This window comes from Thamnophis elegans, chromosome 1, assembly GCF_009769535.1.
Source record: "Thamnophis elegans isolate rThaEle1 chromosome 1, rThaEle1.pri, whole genome shotgun sequence".
Classification (NCBI taxonomy): domain Eukaryota; kingdom Metazoa; phylum Chordata; class Lepidosauria; order Squamata; family Colubridae; genus Thamnophis; species Thamnophis elegans.
This window is the reverse complement of record NC_045541.1, coordinates 168729210-168757032: the sequence shown is the minus strand read 5'-3', so window position 1 is coordinate 168757032 and position 27823 is coordinate 168729210. Positions and strand designations below refer to the sequence as shown.

At 45.1% G+C, this 27823-nt stretch overlaps 1 protein-coding gene across 1 annotated transcript in view; it reads left to right on the top strand.

The window, feature by feature from the left end:
* LOC116513838 (GRAM domain-containing protein 2B-like) overlaps positions 1 to 27823 on the top strand; it is a 52123-nt gene that overhangs the window by 1088 nt on the left and 23212 nt on the right. The window contains exons 2-9 of the mRNA XM_032225092.1: positions 10722 to 10850; positions 13037 to 13118; positions 19016 to 19085; positions 21755 to 21858; positions 23229 to 23327; positions 24422 to 24493; positions 25410 to 25478; positions 27638 to 27683. Of these exons, the coding sequence (XP_032080983.1) occupies positions 10722 to 10850; positions 13037 to 13118; positions 19016 to 19085; positions 21755 to 21858; positions 23229 to 23327; positions 24422 to 24493; positions 25410 to 25478; positions 27638 to 27683 (671 nt within the window). The remainder of the gene's footprint in view (positions 1 to 10721; positions 10851 to 13036; positions 13119 to 19015; positions 19086 to 21754; positions 21859 to 23228; positions 23328 to 24421; positions 24494 to 25409; positions 25479 to 27637; positions 27684 to 27823) is intronic.

Sequence of the window (27823 nt, the reverse complement as noted above, 5' to 3'; positions counted from 1 at the left end):
GCTGCCTTCTGGATTTATAAATAAAATGTATATATGCCTCCTGACTCTCAGCGACTGTGGTTGGTTTATAAATGACATAAAATATAAAAAACAAGACAATAGAAACAACAAGAAACAAAAGGGGTAGAAAGAATCCCTAATACAGGTCTCCTGCGTGAACAGGGGGTTGGACTAGACGATCTTCAAGGTCCCTTCCAACTCCGTTACTGTTGATGTTTGCAATTGCCATCTTCTGGATTTTTTTCTTTTTTTTTTTAAATTTCCTAGACTGGGATTTCCTGATACTCCATCCAGGTATTAGCTAAGCCTAATTTGGCAATGTTTTGTGTTGTGCTGCCCCTTCAGTTATTACAGTATTATGATTATCCTCAATCTTTATTTTATAATTATTGATGGTGTAATGCAGTGGTCTCCAACCTTGGCAACTTTTAAGACTTGTGGACTTCAACTCCCAAAGCTGAAGAACTCTGGGAGTTGAAGTCCACAGGTCTTAAAGTTGCCAACGTTGGAGACCACTGATGTAATGCATTCAGTCAAGTCTGGTTCTTGGCGATTCTATGGGTCAGGTCTCTTCCCATCTTCCGATCTTGCACTATTTCTTTGAGTTTTTCTATGCTCTGTCTGATGTCAGCTTTGATAGTGTCTAGCCACCATGGTTTTTGATGGCGTGATTCCCCTTTACCGCTAACTCTTAAAAACATAATTGGAATTCCCAATTATGGGAATTAACTCCAGTGAACTTTCCACATATGGTGTAACCAAAGTAAGTGAGATAATTAATAATTATTAAATGTATAGGTCTCCTGACTTCCAAAGACTTTAGGTGGTGTACAAATGATTTAAAACATTAAAAAGACAATACAAATAACAACCAACAAAAAAAAAGAATAGAGATGGGAGAATAAAAAGAAAACTGGGTGGAATTTTGAAGTTCTTAGTTAGTTATTTGTTTGTTTGTTTGTATCCTGCATTTATTATTTTTACAAATAACTTGAGGTAGTAAACATATCCAACACACCTTTCTCCTCCTATTTTCCCCACAACCGCAGCAACAACCCTGTGAGGTGGGTTGGGCTGAGAGAGAGAGAGTGACTAGTCCAAAGTCACCCAGCTGGTTTTCATGCCTAAGGGAGAACTAGAACTCACAGTCACCTGGTTTCTAGCCTGTTGCCTTAACCATTAGACCAAACATCATATCTCCTCCGTTTTAAAAGAATAATTTCTACATTGTGTTTCTTGGTTGGCCTCATGGTCTGAGGGAAAAGGCGAACAAAATGAAAGAATTTATTCCATTCACAAGTTGAATCCATCACTATTTATATATGTGTGTTTGTGTGTGTGTGTGTGTGTGTGTGTGTGTGTGTGTGTTGAGTCCTTAAAAATGTGAGTTCCAGGTGTAGTTATAAAAGAAACAGGCATTGCGATCTCCGGAACTTTAAAATATATTGTTCACTTAGCTTTCGTTAGCCACTGCTAATATCGACAGATTATAAAAGCCATTAAAGAGATACCTGTCTTTATACAATGTTAACAAATTTGGCAGGTATCTCTGTTTGTATGCCTGTTTCTTTTATATATATATTGAGTGTGGATGGATGGATGGATGGATGGATGGATGGATGGATGGATAGATAGATAGATAGATAGATAGATAGATAGATAGATAGATATAGAGAGAGTTGAGAGATAGAGATAGATAGATAGATAGATAGATAGATAGATAGATAGATAGATAGATAGATAGATAGATAGATAGATGATAGATAGATAGATAGATAGATAGATAGATAGATAGATAGATACAGAAGATAGATGGATGGATGGATAGATAGACAGACAGACGATAGATAGATAGATAGATAGATAGATAGATAGATAGATAGATAGATAGATAGATAGATAGATAAGGAAGATAGATAGATAGGGAAGATAGATGGATGGATGGATGGATAGATAGATAGATAGATAGATAGATAGATAGATAGATATAGAGAGAGTTGAGAGATAGAGATAGATAGATAGATAGATAGATAGATAGATAGATAGATAGATAGATAGATAGATAGATAGATAGATAGATAGATAGATAGATAGATAGATAGATAGATAGATACAGAAGATAGATGGATGGATGGATAGATAGACAGACAGACGATAGATAGATAGATAGATAGATAGATAGATAGATAGATAGATAGATAAGGAAGATAGATAGATAGGGAAGATAGATGGATGGATGGATGGATAGATAGATAGATAGATAGATAGATAGATAGATAGATATAGAGAGAGTTGAGAGATAGATAGATAGATAGATAGATAGATAGATAGATAGATAGATAGATAGAGAAGATAGATGGATGGATGGATAGATAGACAGACAGACAGACAGACGATGATAGATAGATAGATAGAGAGAGAGAGAGAGAAGGAAGATAGATAGATAGAGAAGATGGATGGATAGATAGATAGATAGATAGATAGATAGATAGATAGATAGATAGATAGATGATAGATAGATAGATAGATAGATAGAAGACAGACAGAAGATGATAGATAGATAGATAGATAGATAGATAGATAGATAGATAGATAGATAGATAGATAGATAGATAGATAGATAGAGATACAGAAGGAAGATAGATGGGTGGATGGATAGATAGATAGACGATGATAGATAGATAGATAGATAGATAGATAGATAGATAGATAGATACAGAAGGAAGATAGATAAATAGGGAAGATAGATGGATAGATAGATAGATAGATAGATAGATAGATAGATAGATAGATAGATAGATAGATAGATAGATAGATAGAAGACAGGCAGACAGACAGAAGATGATGGATGGATGGATGGATGGATGGATGGATGGATGGATGGATGGATGGATAGATAGATAGATAGATAGATAGATAGATAGGGAAGATGGATGGATAGATAGATAGATAGACAGACAGACGATGATAGATAGATAGATAGATAGATAGATAGATAGATAGATAGATAGAAGACAGGCAGACAGACAGAAGATGATGGATGGATGGATGGATGGATAGATGGATGGATAGATAGATAGATAGATAGATAGATAGATAGATAGATAGGGAAGATGGATGGATAGATAGATAGATAGATAGATAGATAGACAGACAGACGATGATAGATAGATAGATAGATAGATAGATAGATAGATAGATAGATAGGGAAGATGGATGGATAGATAGATAGACAGACAGACACACGATGATAGATAGATAGATAGATAGATAGATAGATAAAGAGCATATGTGTGTGTGTGTATGTATGTATGTATGTATGTATGTATGTATGTATGTATGTATGTATCTATGTGTTGTACTTATTTTGTTCAACATTTCAAGGATAGCACATAATATTTTAATGTATTGGAGTTAGGTCAACCCTCTTGGTCACAAGATCTTTGGTTGCTCTGATTGGAAATCCTAAGAATTGCAGGCCCAATCCTGCTGGGAGACCCCGGATGATGTGGACAAGGCAGAACCTGACCCTAGAAATCTGGAACCTAAATAGACCCTCTTGGTGCAGAGGCAACCTTCCTCTGAATCTCACATTCTAGAACAATGGTTTTCAATCTGTGGTCCATGGAGCTCCGGGCGGTGGGGGTGGGGTCCAATATGCTTTAAATCTTGAATTAAGTCTTGGGGGTCCGTGACCACAAAAGGAATTTAAAGGAGGTGAAGAAAAGGTTGGGAGCCACTGTTGTAGAGCAATGTTTGTCAACTTTAACAACTTTAACATAGTTGGATTTCAACTCCCAGAATTCTACAGCCAGCTTGGAATCCAGACATCTTAACGTTGCCAAGATTAAGAAATGCTGTTTGAGAGATATAGAGCAGGAGAAGGCTGCTAATTCATTCCTTGTGGGCTTCTGGAAGCCATGTTGTTGTCAACATTTAGAAATGGGGTGATTGATTTATTTTAATTATATCCCGCCTGCTGTAGAGACTGCAACCTATATAGCACTCCCTCCGCACAATAAAATCTGCGAGCTAGGTTGGATGACATGAAAGGGACTAGCCCCTGAGTCATCCAGGAAGCTTCTCTGGTTGAAGGAGAATTCAAATGGGCCTCCCTGTTCTTTGTCCAATAGCGTCATCCCTGGACCACCTTGCCTGTGGGGCTGAGAGGAATGGGCTGGCCCAAAGTCACCCAGGATGCTTCTGTAGCTGAGGGGAGACTCGAACCCAAGCCACTCCCTCTGCTTTTAGCCCACTACATTCACACACACTGGATTAGTTCATCCTTTAGTTTAAGTCCATGATGGTGAACCTATGGCACGTGTGCTGGAAATGGCACACACAGCCATCTCTCTGGGCACGTGAGCTGTCACCCGTTGTTCTTCCGGGGCACGCTGGCTTTCACGCGTCTGGGAGCACCAGAAACCAGAATAACAGCCGCCCAGTGCGCATGCATGTGCCAGCCACCTGGTCTTCCGGTTTCAGGCGTGCATGCGCATGCAAAGACCAGCTGAGTCCGCGTGGGAGGAACGTCTGTCCAACAGACGGGGTAAGAGGAGCGCAGGTCAGGAAGGCGTCACACTCCCTTGGCAGAAGTGGTGGTGGTGGGGGCTGCGGTGGCTTGTTCTCGGTGGCAGGCTGGAGGGGGCGCTTCATCCCAGCCAGAGTTTGGGCGAAGCTTTCCCGCTTGCTGGCCCTCCAACCCAAGTCCCCGGAATGCTGATGCCCCTTCCCTCCGAGACCAGGAAGGGGTTCCGGCTTTCCAGGGGAGGGAGGCAGCATTCCCCTCCCAACTTTCTCTCCCTGTCCAGGATTGCGGAACCGGATCGTTGGTGGGGATATCCCACCACTCTGATGGGGACCAGGGGGGTGGGCAGGGAGGCGCAAGGACCTCTGAAAGACCAGGTGGAGCTGGCACATGCACACTGGACAGGTGGTCTTTGCGCATGCAGGCATGCTAGAAACCAGAAGACTGGGTGGCTGGCGCGCATCCTAGAAACCAGAAGATCATCTGCTTTTACGGTTTCCAGCACTTAGTGCCGAAAAGATTAACAAACACTGGTTTAAGCCATTAGAAGCAGTGTTTCTCTGTCTTTGCAACTTGAAAATAGATGGACTTCAACTCCCAGAATTCTTCCAAGCTTGCTGGAGATTTCTGGGAATTGAAGACCAAGTGTCTTAAAATTGAGAGACATTGCGTTAAGGTTTCAACCCATTCAGCCACAAACCACTTCTTGCTATGCGTGGTTTAATTGTATTTGACAATCGTTTTACGATTTTACATGCAAGCTTGTGGAGATACCTGGAGGCAATACGCATCGGCATATAAAATCTGACTTTTTATTGGTTCCCCAGCGTGGGATGCTTGGAGCTTGCAAAAAAAAAATGGAGGAGTCCTGACAAGTCAGAGCCTGCCTCACCCCACACAACCCCAGACAGGAAAAAATCATGGGAAGTGTGGAATTCCCAACTCCCAGAGGTTTCAGCTTTCACTAAAGAAAATTACTCACAGCTCTGTTGTTTCAGTACTTTTTATTCAAAGAGTTATTATTCCTTCAGCACAATTGCTCTGCAGGAAATTCAGCTTACAGAATTCTATCAGTAAAGAAATGCCATGTTGACAAAAAGAAGCAGCTTGTTTAACATGCTTTAAAATACAGATAGTCCTCGATTTATGCCCTCTATTGAGCCCCAAATTAACTCCCAACAGGAGCCATTTGGCTGGAGATGGTCAGCTATGGCAGCTGGAGATGGTTGGAATGGTTACATCTAGGACAGGGGTGTCAAACTCAATGGGCGTGGAGAGCTTAATGTCACTTGTGTTGGGGGCACCTGTGGCCAAGCGCTAAGGCGGGACTTCCATCAGACCATCCCTCCCTCTCATAATCTTCCTTCCTTCCTTCCTTCCTTCCTTCCTTCCTTCGTTGAATGTTGAATGTTGAATGTTGATTTTATTTATATGCCGCCCTTTTCCCCCCGAAGGGGACTCAGGGCGGCTCACAACTCAAACCAGGGAAGGGGGGATACAGACAAAATTAAAAACGACACAAAACAATACATGGTTTAAAACACACAGCAGTCATACCATTCGAGACGGGGGCAACGGTTCCTTAGCCGCAGGCCTGTCGGAACAGCCAGGTTTTAAGGGCTTTGCGGAAGGCCTGGAGGGTGGTGAGGGTTCGAATCTCCACGGGGAGTTCGTTCCAGAGGGTCGGAGCAGCCACAGAGAAGGCTCTCCTCCGGGTAGTCGCCAGTCGACACTGGCCGGCGGATGGAATTCGGAGGAGGCCTAATCTGTGGGATCTAATGGGTCTATGGGAGGTAATTGGCAGCAGGCGGTCTCTCAAGTACCCAGGTCCAATACCATGAAGGGCTTTATAAGTGACGACTAGCGCCTTGAAGCGTATCCGGAGACCAATAGGCAGCCAGTGCAGCTCGCGGAGGATAGGTGTTACGTGGGTGAACCGAGGTGCACCCACGATCGCTCGCGCGGCTGCATTCTGGACAAGCTGGAGTCGCCGAATGCTCTTCCTTCCTTCCTTCCTTCCTTCTTTTTCCTTCCCTCTTCATTCTCCTTTCTGCTTCCTTCCTCTCTCTTCCTTATTTTCCTTATTTTTCCTTCCTTGCTCTCTTCCCATCTTCTCTTTTTCTTTTTCTTTCCTCTTTCCCTTTCTCCTTTCCTGTCCCTTCTTGCACGCTCAAATGAAAAAAGGGGAAACCCTTCTCCTTTTGCTTTGTTTTCAGTTTGTTTTGCTAGCCCTCTGTCAGCGCAAATGGAGGTTGGGGGCGGGAGGCGTGTACGGCCTCCCCTGGCCCCATTTTCAGCTGCGACAGCCTGCTGCAGCCTCTGCCAGTGAAAACGGAGCTCAGGGCAATTTTTGCTGGCAGAGGGCTGCAGGAGGCCGTTGCGGCCGAAAACAGCGCGCAGCCCTCTCAAGCTCCATTTTTGCTGGCAGAGGCACCGTGGGCTGGTCCTTCGTTGTTTCCCTACAGGCCAGATCTAAGCACCCTGCGGACCAGCTATGGCCGGCAGACCTTGAGTTTGATACCCCTGCTCTAGGACAAAGTTTCTCAACCTTGGGGACTTTAAGATACAGATTTCAGATTTCAGATTTAGTTTATTTGTATGCCGCCCTTCTCCGGGAGGGACTCAGGGCGGCGAACAACTCAGAAGGGGAAAAGGGGACACAGACACAATACACGTAATTAAAATACACAAGAATCATACAGCCATACAAGTCGAGAGGGGAGGGGGAACTCATCAACCCCAGGCCTGCCGGCACAGTCAGGTTTTGACGGCTTTCCGGAAGGCCTGGAGAGAGGTGAGGTCCGAATCTCCGCGGGGAGTTCATTCCAAAGAGCCAGAGCTGCTACAGAGAAGGCCCTCCCCCGGGTGGTAGCCAGATGGCATTGGCTGGTAGACGGAACCCGGAGGAGGCCGACCCTGTGCGATCTAACGGGTCTATGGGAGGTAATTGGCAGCAGGCGGTCTCTCAAGTACCCAGGTCCAATACCATGAAGGGCTTTATAAGTTACGACTAGCACTTTGAAGCGTATCCGGAGATCAACAGGTAGCCAGTGCAGCTCGCGGAGGATAGGTGTAACGTGGGTGTACCGAGGTGCACCCACAATCGCTCGCGCGGCTGCATTCTGGACGAGTTGAAGTCTCCAAATATTCTTCAAAGGCTGCCCCATGTAGATGGGTGGACTTCAACTCCCAGAATTCCCCAGCCAGCATGACTGCTCGAGGAGGATACTAGAGTGCTCTTTAATTGCTAAGCAAGCCAGTTGGCGGAACATGGCAGTTCTGCAAATGAAACTCTGCATCCACACCGCAGCCAAACTTCCTTCGGGAACCAGATCCCTTGGGGCTTGCCGTAGAATCTCAGGAATGTGGAAGCCATCCAACTGGGTGGATTTGTGTTTCAGATCCTGTTTTGCAAAGCATCTCAAGCACTCATCCGACACTTACCATTTCCAGTTAATAAGTATTCCATCATTCCAAATTATTCAGTGGCCGGATTTCTTTTATCCCCTTTATTTGTCTGGCATTGTTGATATATTTATGCCTGTAAGCATGACGCCGACTTTTTGGTTTTTTTTGAAAGACAACTTTTTAATATTTCATATTGCTCTTTCTTAAGTTGTATTTTTGCACCATGAATATCTAATTGGGAAGTTTCTGCACAGGTTGTCCTTGACAGCCATTCCTTTAGCGCAGTGTTTCTCAACCTTGGCGACTTTAAGTCCTGTGGACTTCAACTCCCAGAATCCCCCAGCCAGCTGGCTGGGGGATTCTGGGAGTTGAAGTCCACAGGACTTAAAGTCGCCAAGGTTGAGAAACACTGCTTTAGCGACCGCTGAAAGTTAGAACCGCACTGAAAAATTGACTTACAAATGGCTTATAGGGTTCCTGCCTGGGCAGTGGGTTGGACTAGAAGACCTCCAAGGTCCCTTCCAACTCTGTTATTCTGTTAACCAGACCGTGCACTTATGACTACCAGAACATCCCCACAGTCACTTCATCAAAATTTGTGCTTTTGTCAACCCATATCTATTTACAAGGGTTGCACCATCCTGGGGTCATCTGATTGTCATTTGTGATTTTCCCAGTGGCTTCTGACAAGCAAAGTCAATGGAGGAAGCCGGATTTATTTAACAAGTATGTGATTCGCTTACCGTATTTTTCAGAGTATAAGATGCACCAGAGTATAAGACGCACCAAGGTTTTGAAGAGGCAATTTTTTTTTAAAAAAAGTAGGTAGGTAGATAGAGGGAGAGAGAGGGAGAGAGAGAGAAATACAGTAGGTAGGTAGGTACAGAGAGTAGGTAGGTAGGTAGGTACGTAGGTAGATTTTTCCAGGTGTATTTATCCATGTGCTGGAGAAGAAAATCGCTGACAATCTGCAGCACCTAAGACTTTGTTTCTGCTGGCACAGCACTTGATCACTGTAATTCTCATTGATCAGTTAAAGAGCTTTCCAAAAGGAAAAAAAAAAGTTTTTGCAGTCTGCAAACCTCCCCAAAACGGCCTGTTTTTTTGTGAAAACAGGCCCGTTTTTTAAAAAAAGGCATGAATATAGCCTTGGGGGGGGGGCTTGCAGAATGCTCAGGGGGCAAAAACGAGCAAAAAATGGCCAATTGTTCGCGAAAATGGGCCCTTTTTATTAAAAAAAACGCATGCATAGCCTTATGGAGGCTAATAGGGGGCTGGGAGGGGCTGCTGGGGGCTGGGAGGGGCGAAAAATGGCCCGTTGTTTGCTCATTTCTGCCCTCCCCAGCCCCCAGGAGCTCTCTGAAAGCCTCCTTAAGGATATGCACGACCCATTTTGGTGAAGGGGGCAGGGCTTTGAGCGGCAAAAAGTTCTGCACCCAGATTTTCAGCCTCTCTTTTGAGGAAAAAAGGTGCGTCTTATACTCCGAAAAATACGGTAGACAAGTGCAGTGATTCACTTAACAGATGTGGCAAAAAAAAGGTTGTGAAATTGAACGCAATTCACTTAACAGCCACTTGCTTATCAGTGCATATTCTAGTCCCAATTGTGGTTGTAAGCCGAGGACTACCTATAGTGAACATTGTACCCGCAGAACAGAATTTCCCCTTCTAGTCCTTCTTTGTTGCTTGCAAGGTGGACCGCTCCAAGCATAGAGATTCCAGTTGGCTACTATGGCTATTTAGCTAAGACAGATCAACAACAACAATAACATTTTTGCTTCATATGGTCTATTGCAGTGTTTCTCAACCTTGGCAACTTGAAGAGGTCTGGACTTCAAGTCCCAGAATTCCCCAGCCAGCGAATGCTGGCTGGGGAATTCTGGGAGTTGAAGTCCAGACCTCTTCAAGTTGCCAAGGTTGAGAAACACTGGTCTATTGACTTTGGCTTTAAATCAGCAGATTTGGCCTTCATAAGAATATGCAATTTAATAAAGGTATAGGTTTCCCCTGTTCAGTCATATCCTGTGTTCAATAGGCCAGATGAAAAATTCATTTAAACCTGATTAAAAGCAAGACCAAAGGGAAGGATCATTCCTTCTGTGTTTAATCCCAAACAACTGGTCTTCCAAGGTAGACTATTCCGGAGCATGGAAGTTCCCTAAGCTAATTGCTGTTTTATACTTCACCTGAGAGTTAAAAGCCATGCCAAGTTGCACCCGGCCAGTAGTTTCACGTCATCTGCTCAGGGTTTTGTATCGGGGCAGGGCAACTTATGAACGCATAGCTGATTGATGGCAAGATAATTGTTTTGGGTTAATGACAGGCGATGGGAAACGCAGACGATCAAAAGCCAAGCGAAACAAAAACCGAACGAGGGCAGAAAGGAGTCGCTATTCTTTTTCACTGCTGTAAAACTTTTGGCTTCGCTTCTTCGGCAGCACCGTTCAATTCGCGGTTTGTTTGTTGTTTATAACAATCCAGGTGACGGCCTTTTAAGTCTCGGTTAGGCATTCTGCTCTCTCCTTATGGAACTTGTTTTATCCTATTTCTATGGCCCTTCCTGCCTTTCTTGAAGGTTCTTGTTTGCAATAACACCGGAGCCTTAGGGGGAATCATCTGTGTAATGGGCGCAGTGGAAGCGGCTCTCTTTGGGATGATGGCGACAGGCAGTTACTCACTCCGGATGACTCCGGATGAGGAATGCCGGTATCCACCTGTGGCTGGAGGTGAGGGAGGACCCAATGACACAACTGACCGAATCTTCTTCTTCTCCTCCTCCTCCCAGCTGCAACCCTGACATGTCCGGGAAAAAACGAAAGAGCAAAAGGAAGATGTCGGAGCAGAAAAAATCCTACAGCCTGGAAGAGTTTGTTCCCGAGGGCTTCCGAAATGAACACAACACGCTTTTGACTCGGTGAGTCTGCGTAGCCCTTCCAGGAAGATCCCTGCCAATTGAATCAGACGACAAAACCCATTAATGCCAGCTTCTCCATTCTGGCTGGGCATTGTAGTCCAGCAGTGGGTTACTGCACTGTGGGGAGGAAAGATAGGATGAGAAGAAGGGTGGATGACCTTCTCTAGTCCAGGGGTATCGAACTCGATTTCATTGAGGGCCGCATCAGGGTTGTGTTTGACCTCGGAGGGCCGGAGGGGGTGCATGGGTGAGACGGGGGGTGGGCAGGATATGGGACTTGTGGCGGGGGCACTTGTGGTGGCCAAGTGCTAAGGCAGGACTTCCCTGAGACCCTCCCTCCCTCATTACAGCCTTCCTTCCTTCCTGAATTCAGGGGAAAGGAAGTAGGTGCATTATTTATATTTGAGTTACCGACTTTGGGTGCTGTCATTAATGGAAGGATCCACCTCTTCCTGCTTATTTTGATCCTGTGATGGAAAAACACAGCTAAACCAAGATGGCCAGGATGGGTTGAGGCTGATTTAAATCCGGCTCTGGACAAGCTGGACTTGAACTCCCATCAAGAGCCATTTTGCTGCAGGTGGTCAGCTATGGCAGCTGGAGATGATCGGAATAGTTATTCTCTAGGACAGGGGTGTCACAGTCGATTTCATTGAGGGCTGCGTCAGGGTTGGGTTTGACCACAAGGGGCCGGGGGGGGGGGGGCATGGACAGCTCAATGTCATTCATGTCAGGGGCACCTGTGATGGCCAAGTGCTAAGGCAGGATTTCCATCAGACCCTCCCTCACTCCCATAGTCTTCCCTCCATCCTTCCTTGCATCCTTCCTTGCATCCTTCCTTCCTTCCATCCTTCTTTCCTTCCATCCTTCCTTCCTTCCTTCCTTCCATCCTTCCTTCCTTCCTTCCTTCCATCCTTCCTTCCATCCATCCATCCTTCCATCCATCCATCCATCCTTCCTTCCATCCATCCTTCCTTCCTTCCTTCCTTCCTTCCTTCCTTCCTTCCTTCCTTCCTTCCTTCCATCCATCCTTCCTTCCTTCCATCCTTTCATCCTTCCATCCATCCATCCTTCCTTCCATCCTTCTTTCCTTCCTTCCATCCTTCCTTCCTTCCTTCCATCCATCCATTCATCCATCCATCCATCCATCCATCCTTCCTTCCTTCCTTCCTTCCATTCTTCCTTCCTTCCTTTCTTCCTGTCCCTTCTTGCATGCTCAAATGCAAAAGGGGAAACATTGTGGGTGCTTCATCACTGGAGCTCTATGGAGGTTCTCAGTCATCCAGGTCATGGTTGTCCCAAATGTTGGCTTTTCAAAAGCCAACTGGAGTTTGTTTTTCCTTGAAGATGTTTCACTTCTCAATACAATACAATAGCAGAGTTGAAAGGGACCTTGGAGGTCTTCTAGTCCAACCCCCTGCCTAGGCAGGAAACCCTATACCTTTTCAGACAAATGCCTATCCAACATCTTCTTAAAGACTTCCAGTGTTGGGGCATTCGCAGCTTCTGGAGGCAAGCTGTTCCACTTATTAATTGTTCTAACTATCAGGAAATTTCTCCTTAGTTCTAAGTTGCTTCTCTCCTTGATTAGTTTTCACCCATTGCTTCTTGTTCTATCTTCAGGTGCCTTGGAGAATAGTTTGACTGCCTCTTCTTTGTGGCAACCCCTGAGATATTGGAACACTGTTATACACTCCCCTAGTCCTTCTTTCTACTAAACTAGACATACCCAGTTCCTGCAACTGTTCTTCCTATGTTTTAGTCTCCAATCCCCTTCTCATCCAAGAAGCTTCAGAACTGGATGAGAAGCAAAATGCCTTCAAGGTAAAAACAAAGTCCAGTTGCCCTTTGAAAAAGCACTTTTGGGATATCAATCACTTGAGTTTTTAAGGAAGAGATTGGGCATCCGTTTATCCAGAATCGTACACGTTCCCCTCCTTGAGCAGGGGTTGGACTAGAAGACCTCTAAGGTCCCTTCCAACTCTGTTATTCTGTTAAAAAATCAATCACGCTTAGTATGTTGTGTGAGTGTAACCACTGGTCTGTGGAAAGATATTGTGTGAACAAAGCTGGATTGTCGAAACTTGTTTGGAACCTTCCGCTTTTAAGATTGTTGTAAAGAAATTAGGGATTTAATAAGTAAATAAATATCAATTGATCCATATGGTTTCTACCTCTGCATTTAGATCCAAAACATACGATGCGTCTGTCTCCAAAGAGGTTGAGAAGGAAACAGTTTCTCTCCAGAGAAGGACTTCTGTCTCTGATGTAAGTTTGGGGTAGGTGAAGTTTCCGAGGGCCGGCCCCAATGATGATGTAACTGTCCTGATTCTACCTTTGCGTAAAGGTAAAGGTTTCCCTCGCACACATGTTCCAGTCGTTCCCAACTCCAGGGGGCGGTGCTCATCTCTGTTTCAAAGCTGAAGAGCCAGCGCTGTCCGAAGACGTCTCCGTGGTCATGTGGCTGGCATGACTAAATGCCGAAGGCGCATGGAACGCTGTTACCTTCCCACCAAAAGTGGTTCCTATTTTTCTACTTCCTTTTTTTACCTGCTTTCGAACTGCTAGGTTGGCAGAAGCTGGGACAAGTAACGGGAGCTCACTCTGTTACGTAGCGCTACGGATTCGAACTGCCAAACTGCCGACCTTTCTGATCAACAAGCTCAGCGTCTTAGCCATTGATCTATGTGACCCTATCTTGGCTTAGAGGTGTTGATTTCCCTGCCTAGATTTTCCAATCCACAAGGGGCAGTTTTGCACATCTGGAATGGAGAATTGAGGCTGGATTTGGAGGGGCAGGTGTCCTATCTCCCTAGCAGCTTTTTCAGGTGACTCTGCGGTTGGCAGCATTGAAGATGCTGCAGATTTAAATCTTGGCGACTTCAACTTTTGCATCAATTATCTATTGCCATTTGGGGGCAGCCCTGGCTCACTATTGAATTATTTCTGGTTTGCCTTTAGATAGTCCTCACTTAATAACCACAACTGAATCTGGAATTTTGGTTGTAAGCCATTGCAGTCATTAAGTGGGTCACTGTGTGACATGATTCAGTTTTACAAGTGTCATAAAGTGAGTCATTGCTGGACTTCCAGCGTTCTGTGTAAACGTAGAGGGTCCACAGTTTGGAAATCTTTGACAACCCTTCACCAGTGGTGGGATTCACATTTTTTACTACTGGTTCTGTGGGCATGGCTTGGTGGGCGTGGCGTGGTGGGCGTGGCAGGGGAAGGATACTGCAAAATCCTCATTTCCTCCCGATCAGCTGGGACTCAGGAGGCAGAGAATAGCTGGGGGCAGGGCCAGTGAGAGGTGGTATTTACCGGTTCTCCAAACTACCGTATATACTCGAGTATAGGCCGACCCGAATATAAGCCGAGGCACCTAATTTTACCACAAAAAAACTGGAAAAGTTATTGACTTGAGTATAAGCCTAGGGTGGGAAATGCAGCAGCTACCGGTAAATTTCAAAAATAAAAATAGATACCAATAATGTTTTTGAATATTTATTTCAAAGAAAAACAGTAAACTAGCGGTGTATTCAATGAAATACTTCACTCACCTCATGATGCTGATGTCCCGCTGTGATGCTGATGTCCCGTGCAGCCGCGGGAGCGATGTCCCGCCTCCTATGACACACGGCACAGTGATTCCTATCATTGGATCACTGTACCAGAGGAGGTGGGACATCGCTATGTGGCTGCTTGCCATAACAAGGAGGAGGTGGGACATCGTTGCAGAGCGGCAGGAGGGGGAGGAAGGGGAATTGTAAGACAGCCCTGCATTACATTAGAACGTGAGGAGGGGGGATGGTGCGGTGCGCGCTGCGCGGCAAACTGACACAGAGGGAGGGGAAACTCACAGGGGCACTGGGCCATTCACGAGTGTCACCCAGCGGCATGGCCCCGCCCCTTTTTCTCCTCCATTTCGGGCAAATTTTTCACTGACTCGAGTATAAGCCGAGGCGGCTTTTTTCAGCCCAAAAAGTGGGCTGAAAAACTAGGCTTATACTCGAGTATATACAGTACTCAAAATTTCTGTTACCGGTCCTCCAGAACTGGTAAGAACCTGCTAAATACCACCTCTGCCCTTAACCCATAGAGTGAAAACCCAACATTGAACCTGTCTTTTAACCAAAATTATTTGATTACTGTGTCCTGAAGGCAGGACAAGAAGCCGTGGATGGAATCTAATCAAGGAGAGAAGCAACCTAGAACTGAGGAGAAATTTCCTGACAGTTAGAACAATTAATCAGTGGGACAACTTGCCTCCAGAAGTTGTGAATGCCCCAACACTGGAAGTCTTAAGGAAGATGTTGGATAGCCATTTGTCTGAAATGGTATAAGGTTTCCTGCCTAGGCAGGGGGTTGGACTAGAAGACCTCCAAGGTCCCTTCCAACTCTGCTGTTGTATTGTATTGTAATCCCAATTACATCTGGCTGGCTATCCCGACAGGCCTGGGGCTAAAGACTTCAACCCCACCCGAATAGTATGACTGTTGCGCTTTTTAACGATGTATTGTTTTCATGTATGTAACTTGTTTTGTCCTTCCCTCCCCCTGAATTGTGAGCTGCCCTGAGTCCCCTCAGGGAAAAGGGCGGCATACAAATAAAGTAAAATCCTAAATCCTAAATCTGGAGGGAGGAAAACTGATTGGGGCCGAGTGATCCACGATATGCACAATTCTCAAATCATACTTCCATTAGTACATGCTCAAAGACCAAATTTAAAGAATAAAAAAAATACGTTGGTTTCGCTCATACATTTTTCCCAGACAGACACATTCTGCCTTTAAAGGAATAGGACTATTGTAAATTAGAGTCATCGAGGAAACAGAATATCCATAAAAATATTTTTAAGAGCATGGATTAGTAGAATGAAAGAGCTTGCCAAGTAATTCTTGGTCATTGTTTTCTATGCTGGTGTATGAAAAGTTGATTAAGGCCAGGGTTGAGTTTCCACAGAAAATTTGAAGCAGACACAGCCTTAATAAGAAACTTTAAATTCGCGTACTTGAGAGACCGCCTGCTGCCAATTACCTCCCAAAGACCCATTAGATCACACAGGGTTGGCCTCCTCCGGGTGCCGTCCACCAGCCAATGCCACCTGGCTACTACCCGGGGGAGGGCCTTCTCTGTGGCAGCTCCGGCCCTCTGGAACGAACTCCCCGCAGAGATTCGGACCCTCACCTCTCTCCAGGCCTTCCGAAAAGCCGTCAAAACCTGGCTTTGCCGGCAGGCCTGTGTGGTTGTGTGATTCTTGGCTATTTTAATTACTTGTATTGTGTTTTATGTTCCCCTTTTCCCCTTTTGAGTTGTTCGCCGCCCTGAGTCCCTCCCGGAGAAGGGCGGCATACAAATAAGTTAAATCTTAATCTTAATCTTAATCTTAAATTGTTAATGATAATAGGTCGATGAAGATTTCCAGTGATCCAGGTAGAGATGTCTGGAAGTTTTCTTTTTTGGTTTGAAACCACTGATTTTCCGAATAGCTTTTGGTGTTTATCCAAATAGCTTCTTCAGTAGGGGGACCCTACACATGTCTTATCATCTAATCTGAACAAGGCTTGTTAAGTAAGTAGGCAGACAGTCATTAAGCCTGGTTGCTCCTAAATCCTGCTCTTAGCTGGGTTGTTAAATATGATCTCCCTGGTGAACCTGTGAAATAATCTGGACCTTTCTGGGGACAGATGCAGGAGCATCCTAAAAAAAGTAGGGGGACAGGTTGTGTTCGGAGGCCTCCACATTAGTATAAATGGATTCCTTCACTCCTCTCTCAAACCATCTATCTTCCCTGACCAAAATGTGAACATGAGGGTCCTCAAAAGAGTGTCCTTTTCTGTGTTTGTTGCTCAGAAAGGTCGGCAGTTTGGAGGTTCGAATCCCTAGCGCCGCGTAACGGTGTGAGCTCCCGTTACTTGTCCCAGCTTCTGCCAACCCAACAGTTCGAAAGTACATAAAAATGCAAGTAGAAAAATAGAGACCACCTTTGGTGGGAAGGAACAATGTTCCATGCGCTTTCAGCGTTGAGTCATGCCGGCCACATGACCACGGAGACGTCTTCGGACAGCGCTGGGTCTTCGGCTTTGAAATGGAGATGAGCACCGCCCCCTAGAGTCGGGAACGTCTAGCACCTATGTGCGAGGGGAACCTTTACCTTTATATGTAATTATGAGAATACCATCTTACAGAAGAAACATCTATGTCAGGGTCCCCAACCTGCGGACCGTGAAGGGTTTGCAACCAGGCGGTGGAAATGGCCAGCGAATGTGCACACATGTGCATTTTCACTTGAGCGAGCAGTAGGCGAGCAGGCGTGCATGCATGCTTACTTGTACAAATGGAGCTGCAGGCACGTTCTTGCTGGCAGCTTGTGTGTAACCATCCCCTCCACCACTGGTTTGCAAAGTCGGAAACATTGGGGAACTCTGTTCTATGTGGTCACTAAGAGTGGACACCAACTTGCTGGCACATAATCAATATATCTCACATTTGAATAGTAGGAAGGTTTGGAGCAAATTCAGATTTCTTAAAATGTCAATGGAATGTTTCTGAAATATTAGGTTTATATCTTAGGAAGCCCACAGGCTGAAAATATCACAACTCCGTGAAGTGGGTAGAGGCCAAAATGTTGGCCATTTGGGGAAACATTGAGGAGGGTCTTTGAAGGGGAAACAGCTGCCCCTTAATTCAGAGGCTGAAGGTGCCCAAATTCAAAGATTTAAGATGCCAACATCTCTTCAAATTAGGCTATTTTTCCGTTGTTTTGATTTTTTTCTTTGTCAAGCAAAATGGTTGGGTTGATTAATACTAGCAGAGTTCCCGTTCTCAAGGAGTAAGCTAAAATACTTGTGCCACTATGGAGATACCATGAGGTCTTCAGACCTTTTCCCCTCGCCCCAAAATTTTGCAAGAACATTTTAGCCCCATCTGCAAGAAAGATGCCTATCGCTGCTCTCTATCTAGGCTGAAGTTAAGTACAGCATTCTCACATGAATTTCTCTGATATGGGAATTCTATAACACTGTAGGATTTCTGTGCAACACCAAACCACCTTCCACAAGCCAGTTTCAGGACACTTTCTTTAATGTTCTGGTCATCTTGTCTGGGGACGCCTCTTTGGTCATTGCTCATGTTTTCTAGAATCATCTAAGTCTCACTGATCTTCCTCGTTCTTAAGACACAGCATCTTAGAGTATGTCTATCCTGAGCCTCATCCAGATTTCACTGCCAGCACAGGTATATTCCATTCACCAGTCAAAGATGCCCGGGCACCTCCCGCCAGCCAGCTAGTCTTCAGGTCTCTGCTGCACCATGCACAGAGGGATGGCGTGTGTGGGAGGGTCATGCATGCATGTGTGGGGGTGGTGCGCATGTGGGGGGGGCACATACCCAAACTGGTTCTATCAGCGGTGCCACAGATGCCGCCGTCTTGTTTTTTGCTTCTGCGCATGTGCAGAAGCAATTTCTTCATTACTGTGCATGCATGTGTAGTGCGCATCAAGCGCGTGTGCGCGCAAAGCCCGTCCCTGAGAAAACCAGCAGTAAAAGAAGCCGGAACCCACCCCTGGTTCCCGGAATCAATACTGATTCAAAGGCATGAAAAACAAACCAAGAAGGATTTAAGCACTTTTGCCGCAGAAAACCAAAATCGGTGAAAGATAAGTTTGAGCACGGAGTAGCATTGAGGTGCATACCTGAATTTAGTACACAGATCATCCTAAATTCTAAGACGCTTTTGGTTTTGAGATAGTTAACAGTAGCAATGGATACATCATTGGAAGATTGAAGCATTTAGCTTTAAAAATAGCCCAGTTCAGGAATGACAGAATTGATAACGTGCCCCGTGGGATTATTTTCACCCATTTTCAGCCTTTAGCGCTGCTTCAGTTTAGGAATAATTGAATAATTGGCAAGGTTTGTGAATTCTGCAGTGTGGAGGTTGTTGAAATGAATGGAAGGGACTCAGAAGTTGGTTAGCAATATTGATTAGGTGATTTGCTGAATCCAAAATATCAGCAAGAACATTGATGCTTTATCCAAACCTTCCTTTGCTATTGTTGAATTTTGCAAAGTTGACAAATGCCTTAGCAGATGGCATTTGTTTTGTTGTGGGTTTTTTTAAAAAAGTTAAGCGCTGAAAATTACATTGTTTTTCCCCTCTCAAGCTGGTGAAACATGCCGTGAATTTCCACCGTGTCTTCAAAGATCTCTCTGAAGAGGGGGACCTCCTGGGAAGTAAGTGATTCCTGCAGGATGCCAGCCCATCTCTCTGCTTCTTAAGTCTCAGAAACATGCCAATCGGGTAGTCCTCGACGTACGGCTACAATTGGGACCAGGATTCCCAATGCTAAGCCAGGGAGTTGTTAAGGGAATCCCGTCTGGTTTTACGACCATTTTTTGCCATGCTTATTAAACGAATCACATGGCCATTAAGCGAGGGAAGTTTTGTGCAATTCCTTCATTGACTTTGCTTGTCAGATGCTGACTGAGAAGCTTGCAATGGTGATCACACGATCCCTGGATGTTGCAATAAATTCTGGTTGCCAAGTGCCCAAATTTTGGTCATGTGACTGTGGGGATGCTATGACTGCTATAAGTACAACAGTACAAATCACTTTTCTCAGTGCCATTGTCACTTTGAATGGTCACTAAACTAAGTCAAGGACTACCTGTAACTTATGATGGACTGATTTCTCTGAGAACTGTTTCATCCACTCTTCAGGGATCTTCATAAAACCGTGATGGAGAAACTATGGCAAACATGCCAAAAGTGGCCTGCAGAGCCCACTCTGCGGGCAAGCAAGCCGTCGCCCCATCTCAGCTCCACTGCGCAGGTGCCTGCACCTCCTGCCGGCCACCTGATTTTTGGCTCTCTGCCGTGCATGCATGTGGGGTGGGGTGCATGTGTGAGACGCGTGGGCATGCACGAGTGGGCGTGGGGCATGCACACATGCACATGGCCAGTTTTTGGTCCCAGGAGGCTGTAGGAAGGCCCACTATGCCCAAAATGGGGTGAGGGGAGCACGCATGCGCAGAGGGATTGCATGTCCATGCAAATGGGGGGCATATGGGGGGGTGTCGTGCAAGCATTGCATTATGGGTGCGTGTGCACGGGTGCATGCTCTTTTGGCACCAAACAACAAAAAGGTTAGCCATCACTATCATAGAATCTGTTAAAAAGAAGACATGGGAGGGATTTGTTTTATTTTGTCAAGTCTGCATTTGCAATTTTTTATTACACTGTTTATTATTAGTATCATACAAACTGTCCACTACACAAAGTTTGCTAGCAGTTGCAAAAGTTACAATAGCTGACGGCACTTTCTAACAGCCAGCTTCCAAAACACTCAGATCAGATCAGCCCAGCGTCTAACAAAACAGAGAGCTAACAGTCATTCTGGCTCCCTCTTATGGCCGATTGAGGAAAACAGTAACCAATCACATTTTACAGTATGATTTAAAGAAACAGGTACAACACATGATTTATATATTGCCAACCCAACTGTTAGATTATATTCCTAACACTGTGGGTCTCTTTTATTTTTACATTAATCCAGATTAAATCTTTCTCTGCAACAAGGTAGTGGATACTGTTTTGTAGGCGCTAAAAAAAATTGGGTTTTTTTTTTAAAAGCATCGCTTGATATCTCATTTTAGAACCCATCTCTCTCATAAGTTTTCAGCCTTTTAAAAAAACTTTTATAAATTTAAAAAAGTTTAAAAAAGAGCCATGGTGGCACAGTGGTTAGAATGAAGTATTGCAGACTAACTCTGCCCACTCCCAGGAGTTCGATCTTGACTGGCTCAAGCTTCCTTCCGAGGTCGGTAAAATGAGGACCCAGATTGCTGGGGGCGATAGGCTGACTCTGTAAACCGCTGAGAGAATGCTATAAACACTATGGGGAGGTATATTAGTCTCAGTGGCATGGCTAAATGCTATTGCTATATTTGCCTTTGCAAATAAATGGATCGAATGTAGTGATGTGCCAGGTGTATCCCACTGCCAATTCTCTCGTAATAGTTCTCATAGGCTTCCCACATCAGAAGTATTAGGTAAGCTCCCCGTTGGGAGAGCGAGTACCTTCAGCGAAGCATTGTGAGAATTGTGTTGGAGAACACACAAACCAGCATACAGAGACACTGCAGTTTAAATAGGCTTTGACTTTCATGGAAATAGAGGTATCAGAGTCCATCAAAGAGTCCAAGTCATCACGGATAAGACATCAACGTCTTTCAGTTAAGGGATACTCCAAATAACATAGTCCAGTATCTCATAATCAGTTCAGTACTCAAAGTTTGCTAGCAGTTGCAAAACTTACAATAGCTCACAGCACTCAGATCAGCCCAGCATCTAACGAACAGAGAGCTAACAGTCGCTCTGGCTCCCTCTTATGGCCGATTGAGGAAAACAGCAACCAATCACATTTTACAGTATGATTTAAAGAAACAGGTATAGCATTGTTACATGATTTATATATTGCCAACCCAACCATTAGAATTATATTCCTGACAAGAACAATGGAAGGTGTCTCATTGTTCTTTTGCTCCTGATGTGGGATTTTTAAAATTAATCTTTTTATTTAAATCTTACCTACCAATCCATTAGAGGAAATAGTGCCTTTCCTTCTGTTGGCTTATTGTTTGTGTCCCAAAAGTAAAACATGTTGTACATTACAGCAGATGGAAGACACAATTCATTTTAAGAAAGCAGCTAGGGAAGCGAATGGAAATTTGAGTTAGGAGTACCGGATGGGGCCTGTGCCATGGATTTTATGAGTGGAGTAGTCATCACACTGATGGAATATAATGTCCTGTTAGATCCCTCCTCAGGCCAGGGCAGCTTCTTATGTTCCTGAATTGCCCACGATCCTCATTAATCCCGAATTCCTCATCTTGTTTCACAGCATTTTCATGTTCCTGGCAACGAGAGATGCCTTATTATGGCCGCCTCTACGTCATTAGCAATCATATCTGCTTCTACTGTAGCGTGCTTCGACGGGAAGTTAAGGTAGGACTTTGGGGGCTTTAGCAGATTAACAACAGTGGTACTGATTCAAAATTTTAAGTAGTCTTTGATTCGAATTTATAACGGCACTGAAAAAAGTGGCTTGCAACCAGACCTCTGTTGTGACCTAGGTTTCCTGAGAAAGCGTAAATCACACTCTTAATCCCCCCAACCCTCTTTTATTTAAACGGCTGTGAATTATGGTCATTCACAGCCCGTAATGATTCACAAACAGTCTGTGAAGAGTACGACAGATGTCTGCTGGAGTTGCCAAAGTCTTTCAGGGCAATGTTGATAAGCGCCCAACTTTATCTCCCTTGAAACGCTGTCAGCGTTCTAATGGCCAATTAGTTTTGCAAGGCCAAGCATAGCACAGTCAAACGGAGCTTCTCAGAGTTTGAACTGACCCGAATGAACTAATTGCTTCCTGCAAAGGCTCCCGTCCGTTTGGTCTCTTTTATGTCTTATGGGAGGGGCCAATCATCTCCAAGCCTTCCTCCCGAGTTGCTCCTTTTGTCTTAACTGTTCTTGCCATCTGGAAGCTCTGTGCATGGACGCACTGCTTACAGGCTCCCCCTCTGCCTCGCTCTGGAGGCTCTGGAGGCAGCACATCACTACCAGATGGCCTTGGCCCCCTCTCTGCCTCCGACGCAGAGCCCTCATCAGAGCCTTCCCCAGACTCCAGGACTGGCCCATGTTCCTCCCCAACCTCCTCACTGTCCGACTCTGCTGCCTGCTCTGCAGGCTGCCAGTGGACCACAACAACCTCAGCCTTACAACCATCAAAACAACCCAGGGGTGGGTTCCTGCCAGTTCTAACCTCTTCTATAGAAGAGGTTCCACAAGTCTACAGGGCTGTTTAGAACTAGTTCCAGCTCCCTCCCCCCGCCCGTCCACACCACGCTTGCTCTGCCCACCACTCACTGATTGGCTGGCTCACCAATTGCCCTGCCTGCCTCTAAGAATCCTATCTATACCTTAAAGTCTTAAAGCTATCAAGTTTGAACACCCCTGGGGGTTTTCTTCTAAAGGGTTAGGGGCGCGAGGGTCTTGTAACTTGACAGCTTTAAGACTTGTGTGCTTCAAATGCCAGAGTTTCTGAGCCAACATTTTGGTTGCTAAGCAAGAGCGTTGTTAAGTGAGTTCTGAATTTTGATCACATGACCACGGGGATGCTGTAAAGGTTGTAAGTGTGAAAAACTTTACAGTCCGTTTTTTTCCATAACTGTTGTAACGGTCACTATACGAATGAACATAAGTCGAGGACTGCCTGTAAACCCATTCATAGTCATTTCCCCCAATGTCTCCTCAGGAACAATGAAAAGCTGATCTATGCCTCTGACTCTCTCTTTCCCACCATTTTCTCCGGGCAGGTTACCATTTCCGTGCTAAATATCAGTGTCCTAAAGAAGGCCAACACAGCCTTGTTGGTACCCAACGCCATTTGCATCCGTACGACTGAAGGAGAGAAGGTAGGTGTTAGAGCCAAGGTGGCGCAGTGGTTAAATGCAGCACTGCAGGCTACTGCTAGATCAGCAGGTCAGCGGTTCAAATCTCACCGGCTCAGGGTTGACTCAGCCTTCCATCCTTCCGAGGTGGGTAAAATGAGGACCCAGATTGTTGGGGGCAATATGCTGACTCTCTGTAAACCGCTTAGAGAGGCCTGAAAGGCCTATGAAGCGGTATATAAGTCTACTGCTATTGCTATTGCTATATACTAGTGGCCAGGGGAGCTGGCAGCAGATTCAGACAGTGAGGAGGTTGGGGAGGAACCTGGGCCAGTCCTGGAGTCTGGGGAAGGCTCTGATGAGGGCTCTGTGTCAGAGGCAGAGAGGGGGCCAGAGCCGTATGACAGTTATCAGCTGCCTTCAGAGTCAGACATCAGTGAGGCAGACGAACAGCTGGAGCCTGTTCCCAGTGTGCGCATGCGCAGAGTTGCCAGAGGAAGGGAACAGCTAAAGAACAGGGGTCAACTTGGGAGTAAGGCCACAGGTGGATGATGAATGGCCCCTCCCAGAGGAAATAAAAGAGGAGAGAAAGGGGAGTGGAGTTTGCAGGAGACAATTAGTTCCCTTAATTGATTCATGACTCTCCGAGACTCCTTGCCAGGTTTTGCAGATATCGGCCGGGCAGCTCTCCAAACCAGATAAGGTCTGTGACTGTAAATCCTCCCTTGAAAGACTTTGCTGGATGTGAATGAGCAGAAGTCACAGTCAATTAATAAAAGAGGTTTTTGTGGGGACCAAGACTTTGCTTCATGCTCTTGGGAAGCCTCGGTGAGAACAGTAGGAGACTCTGAATGGTAACGCTAAAGATCAGACAAACTAAGCAACAGTTGTGGGTCAGGCCTTCTTTGGAAGAGAAAATTTAGTGTTGTCGAGTCTTGGACTAAAAGTTGTTGAGACCCTGGAAATGGTTTTATCCCAGTTCGGACTATTTCCACTGACTATTTTCATCAGGGTCTGCTGCATAAAACAGATGGTCCTTCCCTAAGCTAAGTGTGTTCTCTCTGACTGAATTTGCTTTGTGCTGAAATGTCCTGTTTGTCCTCTACTCTCTATTGCAGTTTCTGTTCAGCTCCATCCGGTCACGGGAGAGTGCCTACCAGCTCCTGCGCTCTGTTTGTAAACATCTCGAGGTAATTAAAAGCTCCAGACTGGAAATGTTGCTTCTTAGCTGTCCCAGATTATTTTTGTAATCCTCCCCCATCCATCCCCACCCATCTAATCTCAATAGGCCTGGGGCTGTCAAGTGTGGCTTAATTGACTTCCTGCATATCACAAGATGTTAGAATCAAAATCAGAATTACAATAGAATACAATAGAATATAGAATAACAGAGGTATTCTGTTATCAGTGTTGGAAGGAACCTTGGAGGTCTTCTAGTCCAACCCCCTGCTCAGGCAGGAAACCCTATATCATTTCAGTCAAATCCAACATCTTTTAAAAAACTTCCAAGTGTTGGACTATCCACAACTTCTGGAGGCAAGTTGTTCCACTAATTGTTCTGTCAGGAAATTTCTTAGTTCTAAATTGCTTCTCTCCTGGATTAGTTTCCACCCATTGCTTCTTGTCCTGCCCTCAGGTGCCTTGGAGAATAGTTTGATTCCCTCTTCTTTGTGGCAACCCCTGAGATATTTGAACACTGTTATCATGTCTCCCCTAGTCCTTCTTTTCATTAAGCTAGACATACCAAGTTCCTGCAACCGTTCTTCATATGTTAAAATACAATGCAATGCAATGCAATGCAATGCAATGCAATACAATACAATACAATACAATAATACAATACAATACAATACAATACAATACAATACAATACAATACAATACAAATAATACAAATACAATGAGTTGGAAGGGACCTTGGAGGTCTTCTAGTCCAATACCCTGCTCAGGCAGGAAACCCTATATCACTTCAGACAAATGGTTATCCAACATCTTCTTTAAAACTCCCAATGTTGGAGCATTCACAACTTCTGAAGGCAAGTTGTTCTGCTGATTAATTGTTCTAACTGTCAGGAAATAATCCTCTTTCTCTTTGTGCTGCTTCCAGGACAGTAGTCAGAGTAACAGTCCAACTGCACCTTCCATCAACTCAGACCACCTCCCGAAGATAACCTTGGTTTGTATGCTCAAGTCACAAATAATATAAACATCCTCTTTCACACATTGACATTATTAGGAAATAAATGGTTTAGAGTTTTTTTTTATTAGAGTTTTATTGGGATTTATATGCCGCCCTTTTCCCTGAGGGGACTCAGGGCGGCTTACAACCACAAGGGAGGGGGGTGCAGTGTCAAAAACAGAACAGTATGTGAACAAAGAAAAAATAGTAAAAACACAACTTTCATTCAGCAATCAAACACTCGGGCGGGTAAATTGGGAACCTATCCCCAGGCCTGCTGGGAGAGCCAGATCTTGAGGGCTGCGCGGAAGGTCTGGATAGTGGTGAGGGTACGGATCTCAACGGGGAGGTCGTTCCACAGGGTCGGAGCTGCAACAGAAAAGGCTCTCCTCCGTGTGGTTGCCAGTCGGCATTGACTGGCAGATGGAATTCGGAGGAGGCCCAGTCTGTGCGATCTAATTGGTCGATTTAGGGAGGTAATCGGCAGAAGGCGGTCTCTCAAGTACCCAGATCCACTACCATGGAGTGCTTTAAAGATGGTCATCAGTACCCTGAAGCGCACCCGGAGACCAACAGGTAGCCAGTGCAGCTCGCGGAGGACGGGTGTGACGTGGGAGAACCGCGGTGCGCCCACTATCACTCGCGCGGCTGCATTCTGGACTAGCTGTAGCCGCCGGATGCACTTCAAGGGCAACCCCATGTAGAGCCCATTGCAGTATTCCAGCCTAGAGATCACAAGGGCTCGAGTGACTGTTGTGAGAGCCTCCCGGTCTAGGTAGGGCCGCAACTGGCGGACCAGGCGAACCTGGGCAAATGCCCCCCTGGTCACAGCTGACAGCTGGTGGTCAAAAGTCAGCTGTGGGTCCAGGAGGACTCCTAAGTTGCGGACCCTATCTGAGGGGTATAAAATTTGACCCCCCAGCCTAAGCGTTGGTGTATTAGCCAAATTATTGGGAGGGAAGGTTAGACTCATTATACTTTGTGTAAATCAGGGATCTGGAGAATCATTGTTCTTTCAAGCGACATATTGCTCCCAACTTATTTTGAAAAGCCTTCCTGGGCTGCAAAAATCTAGGTGGCCATGGGGTGACAGCAAAGTGTTCAGAGATATTTTCTCTACATCTCCTGCTTCCCTCTAGTTGTCTCAGTTCTTGCAGCCCATATTTGATATAACCCCGCAATCAAACTGGCTCATTTATAGTACAGGTTTACCACTGTAATGGAGCCTGCCCATTAAGGCTATAAATCGTGATGGTCGTAAAATGTGACTGACTTGATTTTATGACCTTGTTTGTGGCAGTCCTTAAATAAATGCTTAAATAAGGTAAAGAATATGTTAGTAACAAGATCTCAACTTTTTACTTTTTTATAATAATGTAAACTAGCAGTTTCTATACCATCAAAGCTATTCTAATCAAGAAAACCCAAAGTCAAAAGTTTCATTTTTTCCCCACCACAAGCACAAAGTCCAAAAATGGTTTCCAAGTAGAAAGAAATTTTGTTGTGTTCTTTTCTTTAAATCAAAGCAGTCAATTTGACCATCTCCGCTAACTTTATTAGGTTATAAATACCCCTAAGAAGCTGAAGAAGCTTCTTGGCTTGGGAAGCAAAACGTTTTCAAAGAAAAACCAGAAAGTCCAGCTGCCTCTTGAAAAAGCACCTTTGGGAAACCCCCAAGGAAGTTCATTGTAACCTTGAATGGTTTCTAAGTGGCCCATCGTAAACTGAGGATTAGATATATTCCAAGTACAGGGTTCACCGACAAATGCGCGCTCGACAAAAGCGCGCCGATGAAACCACGGCGAGAAAACCGCGAGTTCTAAATCACGCTGACGAATGAGCGCAGAAGCGCGCCAACAACAGCGCGCCAACAACAGCGTGCCGACAAAAGCGCGCCTTCAGCGAACAAGTAATAACCGCGAGTTCTAAACCTAACCCTGAACCTAAGCCTTACCTTAACTTAAATCGCGCTGTTGTCGGCGCGTTGATGATGTTGCGGTTTTCTTGACGCGGTTTCATCGCCACGCTTTTGTCATGCGCGCATTTGTCGGGTCACGCTAGTACAGCCCAATCTTTAAGTGAAAAGCTGCTGAATTATTCTGAACACACTAAAAAAAGTCTTGCCCCAACCAATCCTCATTCTTCTTTCTTTGTAGAACTCTAAGGAATCAGATGCAAATGATAACTTTCCAGAAAAAACAGGTGAGATTGGAGTTTTTATTTTTTGCCATGTTTTGAGAACGAATAAATATATGGAAAGGAATAGCAAAATGCTTCCATCTAAAGGCCAGGTCACCTTTCAAAGCTCATCTGAGTAGCTCACTCAACAGGTCATCCCATCT